Below are 17097 nucleotides of genomic sequence, written 5' to 3' on the forward strand. Positions count from 1 at the left end.
ATTGGAGAATAGCCAGTGTTGTTCTGCTGTTAAAGAAAGGCTCCAGGGAATTATAGGCTGGAGGGCCTGACATCACTAATAGAAAAGTTATTTGCAAGGTATTCTAATGGACCGTATCTAACTATTTATAGAAGTGGACTGATTAGGGATAGTCAGCATGGCTTCGTGCATGGTACATCATGTCTAACCAAGTTTTTTATTGTGTAAGTTACCTGGAAAGTTGATGTAGCCAAAGCAGTGAATATTGTCTTTGTGGACTTACACAAGGCATTTGACAAGGTCCCTCATACCTCAGTCAGAAAGGTTCAGTCACTTGGCATTAAAGATCAGCTGGAAAAATAGGCTGAGAAATAGCAAATAGAATTGAGTGCAGACAAGTGCAATTCATTGGTCAAGAAGGTTCAGTCATTTGGCATTCAAGAAGAGGTAGTAAATTGGATTAGATATTGGCTTGTGGCAGAGTAGTAACAAATGGTTGTCTCTCTGACTGGAAACCTGTGGCTGGTGGAGTGCTGCCGAGATCAGTGCTGGGTCTGTTGTTGTTTGTCATCTAGATCAATTATTTGAAAGGTAATGTGCTTAACTGGAGAAGCAGATTTGTGGATGGCACCATGATTGGGAGTATAGTGGAGAGCAAGGAAGCTATCATGGTTTGCACAGATGAGTTGATGAACTAATGCAGAATATAATCAAAGATAGTCGTTATATAAATGCCATTACAGAAATATGGCTACAGAGTCCTTGAAATTCAGACTTGAATATTTCAAGGTATTCAATATCTGAAAGTACAAAGTATGTACAGTCGGCCCTCCTTATCCGCGGGTTCCACGTGTGTAGATTCAACCAACCGCGGATCGGGAAATCTTTTTATTATTCCCTGAACAATACAGTATAACAACTATTTACATAGCATTTACATTGCATTAGGTATTATAAATAATCTATACGGGAGGATGTGCATAGGTTACTGCAGATTGGGAATTTTAAAAAATGGAAATTCTCTAAGTCGAAACAGGCACATCCAATATTATTCAGCGACAGTTAATCAAAAGTTTGTCTTAGTATATAGTATATATTTTACCTTAATTAAACCACTGCGTTGCTTAGAAATAATCATAGCTTTCATCGGGGCAGGGTCTTCACATGCTCCATTATCCAATGACTGAAGGTGTTTCACCTCTTTCCGATCGTTTTATTATTTCCACTTTATTTTCAATCGTGATCATTTTCCAGAACAGAAACACTGTGGGTGGCGGGTCCCGAGCTCCACCAGGTTCTAAAGTCCACTGCACTGAGACAGGTTAAATAAGGTCTGGAGCTCCACCGGGTCCGAAAGTCCACCGACTTGAGCATCCGTGTTTTTTGGTATCCACGGGGGGTCCCGGAACCAATCCCCCGCGGATACGGAAGGCCGACTGTATACCATACAAACCATTAAAATTCATCTTCTTCTAGGTAGCCACAAACCAAGACACTATAGAATGTATGAAAAGCCCCATGTCTCCAAAGACAGTCAATTGATTAACAGAAAACATTGTAAATATTATCACATGAGCATAGTATGAGCTGGTTTTTGCAATTTTTCAGTAAATCTGGATGAGGTCAGTACAGATCCTGGTTTCTGCTGTTTTTCAGTAAATATGGATGAGATCAGTACATATGCTGGCTTGTGCTATTTTTCAGTGAGATAGAGCAGTAGATGTAGTATATATGGACTAGTGACTAGTGGGGTACCGCAAGGCTCAGTGCTGGGACCCCAGTTGTTTACAGTATATATTAATGATTTAGACGAGGGAATTAAATGCAGCATCTCCAAGTTTGCGGCCTGGTCCCTCAACACCAGCTCCATAGCAAAGAAAGCTCAGCAGCGCCTCTACTTTCTGCGAAGGCTGAGAAAAGTCCATCACCCAACACCACCGCCCCCCCCCAAATCCTCATCACATTCTACAGGGGTTGTATTGAGAGCATCCTGAGCAGCTGCATCACTGCCTGGTTCAGAAATTGCATCATCTCGGATCGCAAGACCCTGCAGCGGATAGTGAGGTCAGCTGAGAAGATCATCGGGGTCTCTCTTCCTGCCATCATGGACATTTACACTACATGCTGCATCCACAAAGCAAACAGCATTATGAAGGACCCCACACACCCTTTATGCAAACTCTTGTCCCTCCTGCTGTCTGGGAAAAGGCACCGAAGCATTCGGGTTCTCACGGCCAGACCATGTAACAGTTTCTTCCCCCAAGCCATCAGACTCCTCAATACCCAGAGTCTGGACTGACACCAACTTACTGCCCTCTATTGTGCCAGTTGTCTTGTTTATAATTTATTGTAATGCCTGCACTGTTTTGTGCACTTTATCCAGTCCTGGGTAGGTCTGTAGTCCAGTGTAGTTGTTTTTATTTTCTCTCTCTCTGGTGTTTTTTACGTAGTTCAGTCTAGTTTTTGTACTGTGTCATTTAACACCATAGTCTTGAAAAACATTGTTTCATTTTCACTGTGTACTGTACCAGCAGTTATGGTCGAAATGACAATAAAAATGACTTGACTTGAAATATATTTCGTGAAGAAGCCTCAACTGCTTCCCTGGGCAGAGAATTCCACAGATTCACCACTCTCTGGGGGGGAAAACAGTTTCTCTCATCTCCGTCCTATATCTCCTCCCCTGAATCTTGAGGCAATGTCCCCTAGTTCTAGCCTCACCTACCAATGGAAACAACTTTCCTACTTCTTTCTTATCTATCCCTTTCAAAATTTTGTATGTTTCTTTAAGATTCCCTTTCATTCTTCTGTATTACAGAAAGTATAGTCCCGGGTGACTCAATCTCTCCAGATAGGTTAACCACTTAATCTCTGGAATCAACCTGGTGAACCTCCTCTGCACTGCTTCCAAAGCCAGTATATCCTTCCTCAAGTATGGAGACCAGAACTGCACACAATACTGCAGGTGTGGCCTCACCAGTACCCTGTTTAGTTGCAGCATGATCTGCCTGCTCTTGAATTCAATCCCTCTAGCAATGAAGGCCAACATTCCGTTTGCCTTCTTAAGGGATTGGTCATATGGATAATCAGATGCTTTTTCCCAGGGCTGCAATGGCTAGCATGAGAGGGCGTAATTATAAGGCGGTTGGAAGTAGGTACAAAGGAGATGTCAGGGGTCAGTATTTTACCCAGAGAGTGGTGAGTGCATGGAATGGGCTGCCGGTGACAGTGGTGGAGGCAGATATGATGGGGTCTTTTAAGAGTCTTCTTGTCAGGTATACGGAGCTCAGAAAAATAGAGGACTATGGGTAACCGGAGGTAATTTCTAAGATAAGGGCATGTTCGGCACAGCTTTGTGGGCTGAAGGGCCTGTATTGTGCTGTAGGTTTTCTATGTTTCTAAATATGAACGAGATCAGTACACGTGCTTGTTTTGTGCTATTTTCAGTAAATATGGACGAGATCAGTACATGTGCTGGTTTGTGATGCGGTTTAGTAATTTGAAGATCACTAAACATTCATGCAAACACTTATTTGTGCATTTATTTTATGACAGGTGGTGTTGACCAGTCGGTGTTGAATGACCTACCCCCTGATCTCCTTGCAGAGATAGAATCCACCATGCCACTCTGTGAACGAGTGAAGATGAACAAACGGAAGCGCAGTACCGTGAAAGAAAAGCCAAACTATGCAGAAATCAGCTCAGATGAAGGTGACAATGACAGTGACTTTGAATGTAAGTAGTTGTGCTAATAATCGTTCGAGTAATAAGATGAAGTGAATGTAAGATATCTAGGGTGTGGATGGGACCTTATTTGCAAAAGGTAGAAAGGAAAGCTGAGTATAATCACCCAAAGACCCCAGGGTTGTACCTCAAGGGTTTACAAGAACACCTGCAGATGCTGGAAACCTGAAACAAAAACAGAATATGCTGGAAACTGTAGATGAGGAAGTATCTGTAGGTAGTATTATAGTTAATATTTTAAGTTGGAGGGAATATGTTCCTTTAAATACCCATCAGCTCTTTCAAAATATTTCCTTAATTCTGGCAAGCATCTTGTTAGACAGGACTGTTCAGAACAACTTTTCATTGAAATGAAATTTAACGTATCAAGTCTCTTAAAAAAATTGAATCTTATGGCAAGATATCAGTAATCCTAGATTCCAAGTATTGAAGTAAATTGAGATACTGACTGTAGTGGACCACTTGGGAAGATGGCAGATGAAATTCCATATTAGGGGAATATTTTGTGGGAAGAATGAGAAGAAGTAATATAAGTTAGAGGGGGCAACTCTAAATTTCAAGAAGGTAGAGAGATGAAGGAAAGTGGTTCTGCAGTAAAAGATCAGCCATGATCTCATTGAATAGAAGAGCATGTGTGAAGGGACAAATGGCTATCCTATTTTCTGGTTTTCAAGTTCATTTAATAATTATGCCTGAAGCAGTTAGGAAAAGATAACACCAAGTAATCCATATACAAACCCCATTTCCAGAAAAGTTGGGATATTTTCCAAAATGCAATAAAAACAAAAATCTGTGATATGTTAATTCACGTGAACCTTTATTTAACTGACAAAAGTACAAAGAAAAGATTTTCAATAGCTTTACTGACCAACTTAATTGTATTTTGTAAATATACACAAATTTAGAATTTGATGGCTGCAACACACTCAACAAAAGTTGGGACAGAGTTAAAATAAGATTGAAAAGTGCACAGAATATTCAAGTAACACCAGTTTGGAAGACTCCACATTAAGCAGGCTAATTGGTAGTAGGTGAGGTATCATGACTGGGTATAAAAGTAGCGTCCATCAAAGGCTCAGTCTTTGCAAGCAAGAATGGGTCGTGGCTCACCCCTTTGTGCCAAAATTCATGAGAGAATTGTTAGTCAGTTCAAAAGGAACATCTCCCAACACAAGATTGCAGAGAATTTAGGTCTTTGAACATCTACAGTACATAATATTGTGAAAAGATTCAGAGAATTCAGAGACATCTCAGTGCATAAAGGGCAAGGTCGGAAACCACTATTGAATACGCGTGATCTTTGAGCCCTCAGGCGGCACTGCCTAAGAAACCGTCATGCTACTGTGACAATTATAGCCACCTGGGCTCGGGAGTACTTCGGAAAACATTGTCACTTAACACAGTCCATTGCTGCATCCAGAAATGCAACTTGAAACTGTATTACGCAAGGAGGAAGCCATACATCAACTCTATGCAGAAACGCTGGCGAGTTCTCTGGGCCCGAGCTCATCTCAGATGGACCGAAAGACCGTGGAACCATGTGCTGTGGTCAGATGAGTCCACATTTCAGCTAGTTTTTGGAAAAAACGGACGTCGAGTTCTCCGTGCCAAAGATGAAAACGACCATCCTGATTGTTATCCGCAAAAGGTGCAAAAGCCTGCATCTGTGATGGTATGGGGTTGCATCAGTGCCCATGGCATGGGTGAGTTGCATGTATGTGAAGGTACCATTGACTCTGAGGCGTATATTAGGATTTTAGAGGACATATGTTGCCATCAAGGCGACGTCTCTTCCCGGGACGTCCATGCTTATTTCAGCAGGACAATGCCAGATCACATTCTGCACGGGCTACAACAGCGTGGCTTTGTAGACACAGAGTGCGTGTGCTTGACTGGCCTGCTGCCAGTCCAGATCTATCTCCTATTGAAAATGTATGGCGCATCATGAAGAGGAGAATCAGACCTAGGAGACCACGGACTGTTGAGCAGCTGAAGTCTTATATCAAGCAAGAATGGACAAAATTTCCAATTGCAAATCTACTATTAGTATCCTCAGTTCCAAAACGATTAAAAAGTGTTATTAAAAGGAAAGGTGATGTAACACAATGGTAAACATGCCTCTGTCCCAACTTTTGTTGAGTGTGTTGCAGCCATCAAATTCTAAATTTGTGTATATTTACAAAATACAATTGTTGGTCAGTAAAACTATTGAAAATCTTTTCTTTGTACTTTTGTCAGTTAAATAAAGGTTCACATGAATTAACATATCACAGATTTTTGTTTTTATTGCATTTTGGAAAATATTCCAACTTTTCTGGAAATGGGGTTTGTACTCAATTACAATATCATAAATCTTTTACTCCCAGCTTCCAGGAAGAGACACAAGAAGGATCGAGGGGATGACAAAGCCTGGGAATGTGAAGAACGAGATCGACGGATTCTGAATGAATTGCGGAGGGGCAATTCTGTTGAAGGTCGGAGAAGTTCTGGAAGTAGATATCGGGACCGTAGTCCTGGATCTGAGGAAGATTCACCCCCTCCTAGTCTCAGTGAAAGTACGTGTGCAATTTTTGACATTACAGTAAACCAATACTGCTGAAGATGAGTTGCTTAACTTTGTTACATTGTAGGGGTGTGATTAAAATCATTCTAATTCTTCATATTTAAGCTGAGGTCTTACAGACTGATTAAGACATGGAAACCATAGAAAGGGTGCAGAGGAAATTAATAAGGATATTGCCTGGATTGAGGAGCATGCCTCATGAGAATAGGTTGAGTGAACTCGGCCTTTTCTCCTTGGAGCAAATGGGGATGAGTGGTGACATGATGGAGGTGTACAAGTTGATGAATGAATGGTTTTCTACGGTGGGACTCATGACCTCAGAATAAAGGGGTGTTCTTTTATAACAGAGATGAGGAATTTCTTTAGCCAGAAGGTGGTGAATCTGTGGAATTCTTTGCCACAGGCATCTGTGCAGGCCAAGTCTTTATGTATATTTAAGGCAGGGTTGATAGATTCTCGATTGGTCAGAGCATGAAAAGATATGTGGAGAAGGCAGGAAATTGGGGCTGAGGATATTGGATCATCATGATGAAATGGAGAGAATTGATGGGCTAAATAGCCTTATTCTGCTCCTACATTTTATGAAACATAGAAAACCTACAGCACAGTAAAGGCCCTTCGGCCCACAAAGTTGTGCCGAACATGTCCCAACCTTTGAAATTACTAGGCTTATCCATAGCCCTCTATTTTTCTAAGCTCCATGTACCTATCCAAAAGTCTCTTAAAAGACCCTGTCGTATCTGCCTCCACCACAGTTGCTGGCAGCCCATTCCACGCACTCACCACTCTCTAAGTAAAAAAACTTAGTCCTGACATCTCCTCTGTACCTACTCCCAGCACCTTAAACCTGTGTCCTCTTGTGGCAACTATTTCAGCCCTGGGGAAAAAAAGCCTCTGACTATCCACACGATCAGTGCCTCTCTTCATCTTATACACCTCTATCAGGTCTTCCGGTCTATTGAGCTGTGCTGCCTAATCACGGTGCAATTTAGGATGACCAGTTAACATACAAACTGGTATGTCTTTGGATTGTGGGAGGTAACCGGAGCACCCAGAAGAAACCCACGCAGTCCAGGGGAGAACATACAAACTCCGCAGTTGCCTGTAGCAAAAAATTGCACAGATTCACCACTTTATTGCTGAAGACATCCCTCCTCATCTCCATTCTGACTGGACATCCCTCTATTCTGAGGCAGTGTCCTCTGGTCTTCGACTAAGGGAAGCACGCTCTCCAAATTTATTCTATCAAGGCCTTTTAACACTCGATAGGTATCAAGGAGATCAACCCTCATTCTTCTGAATTCCCATGAGGATAGGCCCAGAGCCACCAAGCACTCCTCATATGATGAGCTTTTCAATCCTGGAATCATTTTCCTTTGAACTCTCTCCAATGTCAGCACATCGTTTCTTATATAGCGACTCAAAACTGCTCACAATACTCCCAAGTGAGGCCATATAAAGCTTTAACATTACGCCCTTGTTTTATATCCTGATCCCCTCAAAATTAATGGGAGTATTGCATTTGCCTTCCTCACTACCTACAAATTAACATTTAGGGAATACTAAATGACTCCCAAGTCCCCTTGGAGCTCTGAATTTTGAATTTTTTAACCATTTAGAAAAAAGTTAAAACATTCATTTTTCTACCTCTCTACTTTCTCAAAACTACCTGCCCTTTGATCTGTCTTCATATTGCTGGCAAACTTTGCAACGAATCCATCAATTCCATTGACCAAATCATTAACATATAATGTAAAAAGGCAAGGCAGTAGTTTTATCTACGTAGACTTTACCATGGCCTTTGACCAGGTCTCGTATGAGAGGTTGGTCATAAAGGTTCAATTGCTTGGTATTGAAGATGAGTTAGTAAATTGGTTTGGCCATTGGCTTTCTGGGAGAAGCCAGAGAGTGGTAGCAGATGGTTGCCCCTCTGACAGGAGGCCTGCAGCTAGTGGTATGTTACAGGGATCAGTGCTGGGCTTGTTGATATTTGTTATCTATATCAGTAATCTAGATAATAATGTTATAAACTGGAGCAACAAATGGTTGAAAACTGCCAGATGGAATTTAATGCAGACAAGTGTGAGGTGTTGCACTTGGTGAGAACAAGCCAGGGTAGGACTTAAAAACAGTAGGCGGCAGGGCACTGATAAGAGTGGTCGAGCAAAGGGATCTGGGAATGCAGGTCTATAATTTGTTGAAAGTAGTATCACTCATAGATGGGGTCGCAAAGAAAGCTTTTGGAACATTGCCCTTTCCATATGGTAGGTTTATTCAGAAAGTCAGAAGGCATGGGATCCAGGGAAGTTAGGCCAGGTGGATTCAGAATTGGCTTGCCTGCAGAAAGCAGAGGGTCGTGGTGGAGGGAGTACATTCAGATTGGAGGGTTTTGATTAGTGGTGTCCCACAAGGATCGGTACTGGGACCCCTACTTTTGGTGAGTTTTATTAAAGACCTGGATGTGGGGGGTAGAAGGGTGGGTTGGCAAGTTTGCAGACGACACAAAGGTTGGTGGTGTTGTGGATAATGTTGAGGATTGTCAAAGATTGCAGAGAGGCATTGATAGGATGCAGACATGGGCTGAGAAGTGGCAGATGGAGTTCAACCGGGAGAAGTGTGAAGTGGTACACTTTGGAAGGACAAACTCCAAGGCAGAGTACAAAGTAAATGGCAGGATACTTGGTAGTGTGAAGGAGCAGAGGGATCTGGGGGTACATGTCCACAGATCCCTGAAAGTTGCCTCACTGGTAGATAGGGTAGTTAAGAAAGCTTATGGGGTGTTAGTCAAGGGACAGAGTTTAAGAGTCCCAAGGTAATGATGCAGTTCTATAAAACTCTGGTTAGGCCACACTTGCAGAACTGTGCCCAAGTTCTGGTCGCCTCACTATAGGAAGGATGTGGAAGCATTGGAAAGGGTACAGAGATTTTTTCCAGGATGCTGCCTGGTTTAGAGAGCATGGATTATGATCAGAGATTAAGGGAGTTCGGGCTTTACTCTTTGGAGAGAAGGAGGATGAGAGGAGACATGATAGAGGTATACAAGATATAAAGAGGAATAGATACACAGCCAGCACCTCTTCCTCAGGGCATCACTGCTCAATACAAGAGGACATGGCTTTAAGGTAAGGGGAGGGAAGTTCAACGGGTATATTAGAGGAAGATTTTTCACTCAGAGAGTGGTTGGTGCGTGGAATGCACTGCCTGAGTCTGTGGTGGAGGCAGATACACTAGTGAAGTTTAAGAGACAAGTACATGGAGGTATTTAAGATGGAGGGTTATATGGGAGGCAGAGTTTAAGGGTCGGCACAACATTGTGGGCGGAAGGGCCTGTACTGTGCTGTACTATTCTATGTTTTAAATCAATGTATTGAGTACAGGAGATGGAACGTTATGTTGAAGTTGTATTAGACAATTTGGAGTATTGTGTGCAGGTTTGGTCACCTACCTACAAGAAAGATGTAAATAAGATTGAAAGAGTGCAGACAAAATTTACAAGGATGTTGCCGGGTCTGGAGGACCTGTGTTGTATGGAAAGGTTGAATAGGTCTGTATTCCCTAGAGCATTGGAGAATGAGGGGAGCAAAATTTGATAGAGGTATACAAAATTGTGAAGAGCCTCAACAGGGTAAATGCAAGCAGGTTTTTATCCAAGATTGGGTTATATTAGAACTAGAGGTCATGGATTATGGGTGAAAAGTGAAAGTTCAAGGGGAACATGGCAGGAAACAACTTCCCTTAGGGTGGTGAGTTTGTGGAATGAGCTGTCAGTAGAAATGGTGGGTACGATTTTGATTTTAACATTTAAGAATTATTTTGGTGAGTATAATGCACGGATCTATTTCTTTTAGAGCATTGACTCCCCTCAGGATTATGTATTGATCTGTTATCTACGCATGTGCATTGTTTTCTCCATCTCACTATCAGTGAAAGCTATCTCCTGTGTGCGTGCTTTTATTTTAATTGATATATAGTTGCCTAGACACAACAAATTGGTGACAGGTACGAACCTGAATGTCAGAGAATATCACCAATTGCAACGACAGTTGTGGGATGAGACAGTGAGAGTTAAACAGTACAAAGACAGTCCCGGATGCTAAACAGGGGAAGCAGTGAAAGATACAACTAGCAAGTGGCTTCAGTCGGTAAAGTTGACACAAAGTACACTGCAGATGCTGGGGTCAAAGCAACGTGTACAACAAGCTGGAGGAACTCAGCAGGTCGGGCAGCATCCGTGGAAATGAGCAGTCAATGTTTCGGGCCGAGACCCTTTGTTGGGAGCAAAGAGGGAGGGGGCAGGGGCTCTATAAAGAAGGTGGGGGGAGGATGGGAAGGAGAAGGCTGGTAGGTTCCAGGTGAAAAATCAGTAAGAGAAAAGATCAAGGGGTGGGGGAGGGGAAGCATGGAGGAGCTAGACAGGAAAGGTGAAGAAGGAATGTAAAAGGAAAGCACTATGTGTAGTAGAAGAAGGTAGAATCATGAGAGAGGTGATAGGCAGAGTGAAACTGGGATGGGGGAAGGGAGCGGGAGGGAATTACCGGAAGTTGGAGAATTCAGTGTTCATGTCAAGGGGCTGACGGTATATGAGGAGTTGCTCCTCCAACCTGAGTTTGGCCTCATCATGGCAGTAGTGGAGGCCATGTATGGACATATCCTAGTGGGAATGTAAAGGAGAGTTGAAGTGCGTGGCAACTGAGAGATCATAGAAAATAGGTGCAGGAGTAGGCCATTCTGCCCTTTGAGCCTGCACCGCCATTCAGTATCATCATGGCTGATCATCCAACTCAGAACCCTGTACCTGCTTTCTCTCCATACCCCCGATCCCTTCAGCCACAAGGGCCATATCTAACTTCCTCTTAAATATAGCCAGTGAACCGGCCTCAACTGTTTCCTGTGGCAGAGAATTCCACAGATTCACCACTCTCTGTGTGAAGAAGTTTTTCCTCATCTCGGTCCTAAAAGGCTTCCCCTTTATCCTTAAACTGTGACCCCTCGTTCTGGACTTCCCCAACATCGGAAACAATCTTCCTGCATCTAGCCTGTCCAATCCCTTTAGAATTTTATACGCTTCAATAAGATCCCCCCTCAGTCTTCTAAATTCCAGTGAGTATAAGCCTAGTCGATCCAGTCTTTCTTCAAATGAAAGTCCTGCCATCCCAGGAATCAATCTGGTGAACCTTCTCTGTACTCCCTCTATGGCAAGAATGTCTTTCCTCAGATTAGGGGACCAAAACTGCACACAATATTCTAGGTGCGGTCTCACCAAGGCCTTGTACAACTGCAGTAGAACCTCCCTGCTCCTGTACTCAAATCCTTTTGCTATGAATGCCAACATACCATTTGCCTTTTTCACCGCCTGCTGTACTTACATGCCCACCTTCAATGACTGGTGTACAATGACACCAAGGTCTCGTTGCATCTCCCCTTTTCCTAATTGGCCACCGTTCAAGTAATAATCTGTTTTCCTGTTCTTGCAACCAAAATGGATAACCTCACATTTATCCACATTAAATTGCATCTGCCATGAATTTGCTCACTCACCTAACCTATCCAAGTCACCCTGCATCCTCTTAGCATCCTCCTCACAGCTAACACCACCGCCCAGCTTTGTGTCATCCGCAAACTTGGAGATGTTGCATTTAATTCCCTCGTCTAAATCATTAATATATATTGTAAACAACTGGGGTCCCAGCACTGAGCCTTGCGGTACCCCACTAGTCACTGCCTGCCATTCTGAAAAGGTCCCGTTTACTCCCACTCTTTGCTTCCTGTCTGCCAACCAATTCTCTATCCACATCAATACCATACCCCCAAAACCGTGTGCTTTAAGTTTGCACACTAATCTCCTGTGTGGGACCTTGTCAAAAGCCTTTTGAAAATCTAAATATACCACATCCGCTGGCTCTCCCCTATCCACTCTACTAGTTACATCTTCAAAAAATTCTATAAGATTCGTCAGACATGATTTTCCTTTCACAAATCCATTCTGACTTTGTCCGATGATTTCACCTCTTTCCAAATGTGCTGTTATCACATCTTTGATAACCGACTCTAGCATTTTCCCCACCACCGATGTCAGACTAACTGGTCTATAATTCCCTGGTTTCTCTCTCCCTCCTTTTTTAAAAAATGGGGTTTTTAACAAGGGAATGCAGTGAAAGATACAACAGATCCTGTCTGTTGTAGTGGATGGAGCGGAGGTGCTTGACGAAGCAGCCCCCCAATCTGTGTCAGGTCTCACTGATGTGGAGGAGGCCGCACCGGATGCAATAGATGACCCCAACAGACTCACAAGTGAAGTGTTGTCTCACGTGGAAGGACTGTTTGGGGCCCTGAATGCTGGTAAGAGAGGAGGTGTAGGGACAGGTGTAGCACCTATGCTTGCAGGGATAAGTGCCAGGTGGGAGATCCGTGGGAAGGAACGTGTGGACCAGGAAGTCGCAAAGGGGAAGGATCCCTGCGGAAAGCAGTGAGGGGTAGAGATGGAAAGATGTGCTTTGTGGTGGGATCCTGTTGATGGTGGCGGAAGTTGCGGAGGATAATATGCTGGATCCAGAGGTGGTTAGTGAGGACAAGGGGAACTCGGTCCCTGTTGTGGTGATGGGAGGATGGGGTGAGAGCTCAAGTGCAGGAAATGGAGGAGATGCGGGTGAGGGCATCATTGATGATGATAGAAGGGAAACCACGATCCTTAAAGAAAGAGGTCATTTGAGATGTTCTGGAACGGAAAACCTCATCCTGGGAGTAGATGTGGTAGAGACAGAGGAACTGGGAATAGGGAATAGAATTTTTGCATTTGGCAGGGTGGGAAGAGGTATAGTCGAGGTAGTTATGAGAGTCAGTGGGTTAATAGAAGATGTCAGTGGATAGTCTGTCTCCAGAGATGGAGACCAAGAGATCGAGAAAGGGGAGAGAAGTGTCCGAGATGGACCAAGTGAATTTGAGGGCTGGGTAGAAGTTAGAGGCAAAGTTGACGAGCTCAGCATGAGTGCAGGAAGCTGCAGCAATGTAGCCGTCAGTGTAGCGAAGGAAAAGTTGGGGAGCAGTACCAGTATAGATTTGGAGCATAGACTGTTCCACATAACCATCGAAGAGGCCAGGCATAGCTGGGGCCTATGCGAGTGCCCATAGCTACACCCTAGAAAGTGGGAAGAGCCTAAAGAGAAGTTATTAAGTGTGAGTACCAGTTCTGCCAACCGGAGGAGTGTGGTGGTGTTGGGGAACTGGTGAGGTGTATTGTCAAGGAAGTAGCGGGGGGCTTTGAGGCCTTCTTGATGGGTAAAGTTGACAACTTTGATAGCAGTAATGAAGGTTGGGAGAGGCTGGAACTGTATTGTAACGTGAACAACATGGAGGAACCAAAGGAAGTCCCCATGCTTCTTATCTTATTGGGTCCTAGGATATACCGTCTCTTATGCAACCTAGTAACCCCTGAAAACCAGCAAGCAAGAAACTTGATGAAATTGTGACAATTTTATAAAATTACTTGAGACCTAAACTGCTGGTAATTGCTGGAAGATTTAGTCTTTACAAAACAGGTTAGTTAAAGGATGAAAGCATTTCTGAATACATTGCAGAACTTCAAACTTTCTCAGTAATTTACAGATGGACTTTCTGTTGCTTTAAGGGACAGACTTGTATGTGGTATGTATAGTCAAAGCACTCAGAAGAGCCTACAGTCAAAAAGAGACCTAACCTTAGAATGGGCATTGGCCATTGCAATATTGTTAGAGACTGCAGCAAAAGATGCAGCAGGGAAGAGAGGCTAGAATGTGAAATGCACAAAATATCCCTGAATGGTGCAAAAAGCCAAACATCTTGGTGATGTTGAAGACCTACAGTGGTGAAGAAGTGTCTCCCAAAGGAAAACTTAGTGAATATGCATCACTATCTGATATGGGGGTGGGGTAGCACCAGACTGAGAGAAGCTGTAGAGGGTTGTAAATTTAGTTGGCTCCATCTTGGGTACTAGACTACAAAATACCCAGGACATCTTCAAAGAACGATGTTTCAGAAAGGTAGCGTCCATTATTAGGATCTCCAGCACCCAGGGCATGCCCTTTTCTCATTGTTACCATCAGGTAGGAGGTACAGAAGCCTGAATGCACACACTCAGCAATTCAGGGGCAGCTTCTTCCCCTCTGCCATCCGATTCCTAAATTGGCATTGAACCAATGAACACTACCTCACTTTTTTAATATATATTCTATTTTTTCTTGATTTTTAATCTATTCAATATACATATACAGTAATTGGTTGTTTTTATTTTTTTCTTCTATATTACGTATTGCATTGAACTACTGCTGCTAAGTTAACAAATTTCACGACACATGCCAGTAATAATGAACCTGATTCTGATTCTGAATGTGATGTATAGAGACCAAGCATAGCAGCTGGGACTTTTATGTATTGAAAAGTGGAGGGCCAGCACTTTTTGGAAGTGGGTGGTTGAGAAAGTGTGTGGTTGGCACTCAATCAAAATTTTAACGTGGCATTAACAGGCAACTGCGGCCCAAATGGTAGCACTAACCAGAGAATGGCACAGTTGCTTAATGCTAATAAGAAGGCATTCGAGAAGGGTATTGGTAAACTCGAAGGCATGAAGGATGGCCAGCTCATGGTAACCCTATGTTTCCAGAATTCTCAGTGAGAAGCGACCAATAGTCAGTATGTCAAAGAACGATCTCGTTTTGTGTTTCCCTCTAAACTGCGTACTAGGGTGTTAGAAAATCTGCATGAAGTACACCCAGGTGCAGTCAAGATCAAGAGTCTCATGCGTGGATCTAAGTTGGTGGCCAGGAATAGATAAACAGATTGAAGACTTGGCTAAAAAGCTGTTCAGGATGCCAAAATTTTAAAATGCACCCCCACAGGCACTGTTACACACATGGGAATGGCCGTTGTCATCTTAGCAAAGAGTACATATTGACTTTGCTGGGCCATTCATGGACTCTGTTTCTGATTGCTGTGGATGCTCATTTGAAGTGACCAGAGGTCATACCCATAAAGTCAACCATCTCCGCAAAGACCTTCTCCTGAGGACTACCTTCACCAGAAATGGCTTACCAGAACAAATTGTATGTAACAATGGTCCACAATACATGTCATAGCAGTTCAAAAGAAGAAAAATGGGATCAGACATTTGGAGTCAGCTCCTCACCACCCAGCAACAAATGGCGACTCCATAGGTCCAGAGGTACTGCGAGAACATTGTCTTTGACAAGATACCTGCCAACGCTGATACAACTCCACAGACCCAGAGGCACTATCCAGAAAGAAACAGAGCGCCACCCAAAAGACTGAATCTTTAGAACTGTGAAATGCATTATGGACTGTTATTGTGAAAGCAGGTTTATTTGAATATGGTTTATGAAAGGCAAATTGTGTGTTTTGTAAATATACAGTCATGTGTTGCATTAAAGAAAGGAAGAAAAAGGAAGTGTAATGTATGGATCTATTTCTTTCAGAGCAATACTCCCCTCAGCACTACATATTGATTTATTGTCTACGCATGCGCGTTGTTTTCTCACTCTCACCAAATCCTAAGAACTTTCTACAGGGGTACAATTGAGAGCATCCTGACTGGCTATATCACTGCCTGGTATGGGACCTGTATTTCCCTCAATCTCAAGACTCTGCAGAGAGTGGTGTGGACAGCCCAACACATCTGTAGATGTGAACTTTCCACTGTTCAGGACATTTACAAAAACAGGTGCGTAAAAAGAACCCAAAGGATCATTCGGGAACTGAGTCACCCCAATCACAAACTGTTCCAGCTGCTACCAGATGGAAAATATTATCACAGCATAAAAGCTGGGACCAACAGGCTCCGGGACAGCTTCATCAACCAGGCCATCAGACTGTTTAACTCATGTTGACACCAAATGTATTTCTATGTTATATTGACTGCCCTGTTGTACATACGATTCATTTCAAATTGCACATTTAGACAGAGATGTAATGTAATGATTTTTAATTCTCATGTATATGAAGGATGTAAGTAATAAAGTCAATTCAATTCAATTCGCACTCTCTACCGCCCCTTCTCACCGTACCCCCCCCCCCCCGGCAATGTGAATACACTTTGCCATATCTCGCATGCATGCTTTTATTTTAATTGATATGTAGTTGCACAGACACAACAAGTTACCTTGATGGGAAATGTATGGAGGGTTAAGGTTTGGATGCAGGTTGATGGGATTAGGCATTTCTGTCTTTATTTCATACCTTGTCATGCTACTTGTGATGTTATACGCTTCTGGTTAGTATTTGTGTCTTGTGTATGGACACAATACATTGTGTATACATTGCACTTTTGGCTTTTTTTGTAGTGTGCTTCAACATCCAGTCCTAACTAATGCATTATTTTCATTCAATATCTTTTCTATTTCATGCAGTGGTCTTGATTATAACAGCCTAATTCCAGCTGCTTGGGCTTACCAATGGTAGAAGTTATTCAACTTTATAATTCTCATTTGCAGTTGCCAGGAAGATGAGAAAAAGAGAAAAAATAAGGAAGAGGAAAGCATACGAACCAAAACTTACTCCTGAAGGTAAATTTTCTGTCCCAGATGCTTTACACTTTAGATTGAATGCCATGGACTTTAACAGTATATTAATCTAGTGGACTGTTTACTTGCTGAGTTGTGGCGTGAAATCAGTGAGGGCCTTTCTCTACTGTCAGGCCTTCCATTAGAAATTTGGGTTAGATAGATTTGTAAAATGCTTCATTACAAATAATAAATTTCAATGAGAATGATCTTACCTGAACAACCTTATCTTTAAAGCTAAATAACACACACAAAATGGAACTC

The 17097-nt window shown here is 42.8% G+C and overlaps 1 protein-coding gene across 7 annotated transcripts in view; it reads left to right on the forward strand.

Moving 5' to 3' along the window:
* The window catches only part of LOC140728834 (nipped-B-like protein), a 499555-nt gene that overhangs the window by 220420 nt on the left and 262038 nt on the right, over positions 1-17097 (forward strand). For 6 of the 7 annotated variants that reach the window (XM_073047821.1, XM_073047826.1, XM_073047824.1 and 3 more), the window contains 3 exons: positions 3535-3714; positions 6090-6278; positions 16765-16836. In XM_073047821.1, coding sequence (XP_072903922.1) covers positions 3535-3714; positions 6090-6278; positions 16765-16836 — 441 coding nt within the window. The remainder of the gene's footprint in view (positions 1-3534; positions 3715-6089; positions 6279-16764; positions 16837-17097) is intronic. The other variant, XM_073047823.1, reaches the window with a different exon arrangement.

Source organism: Hemitrygon akajei, chromosome 6, assembly GCF_048418815.1.
Source record: "Hemitrygon akajei chromosome 6, sHemAka1.3, whole genome shotgun sequence".
NCBI lineage: Eukaryota > Metazoa > Chordata > Chondrichthyes > Myliobatiformes > Dasyatidae > Hemitrygon > Hemitrygon akajei.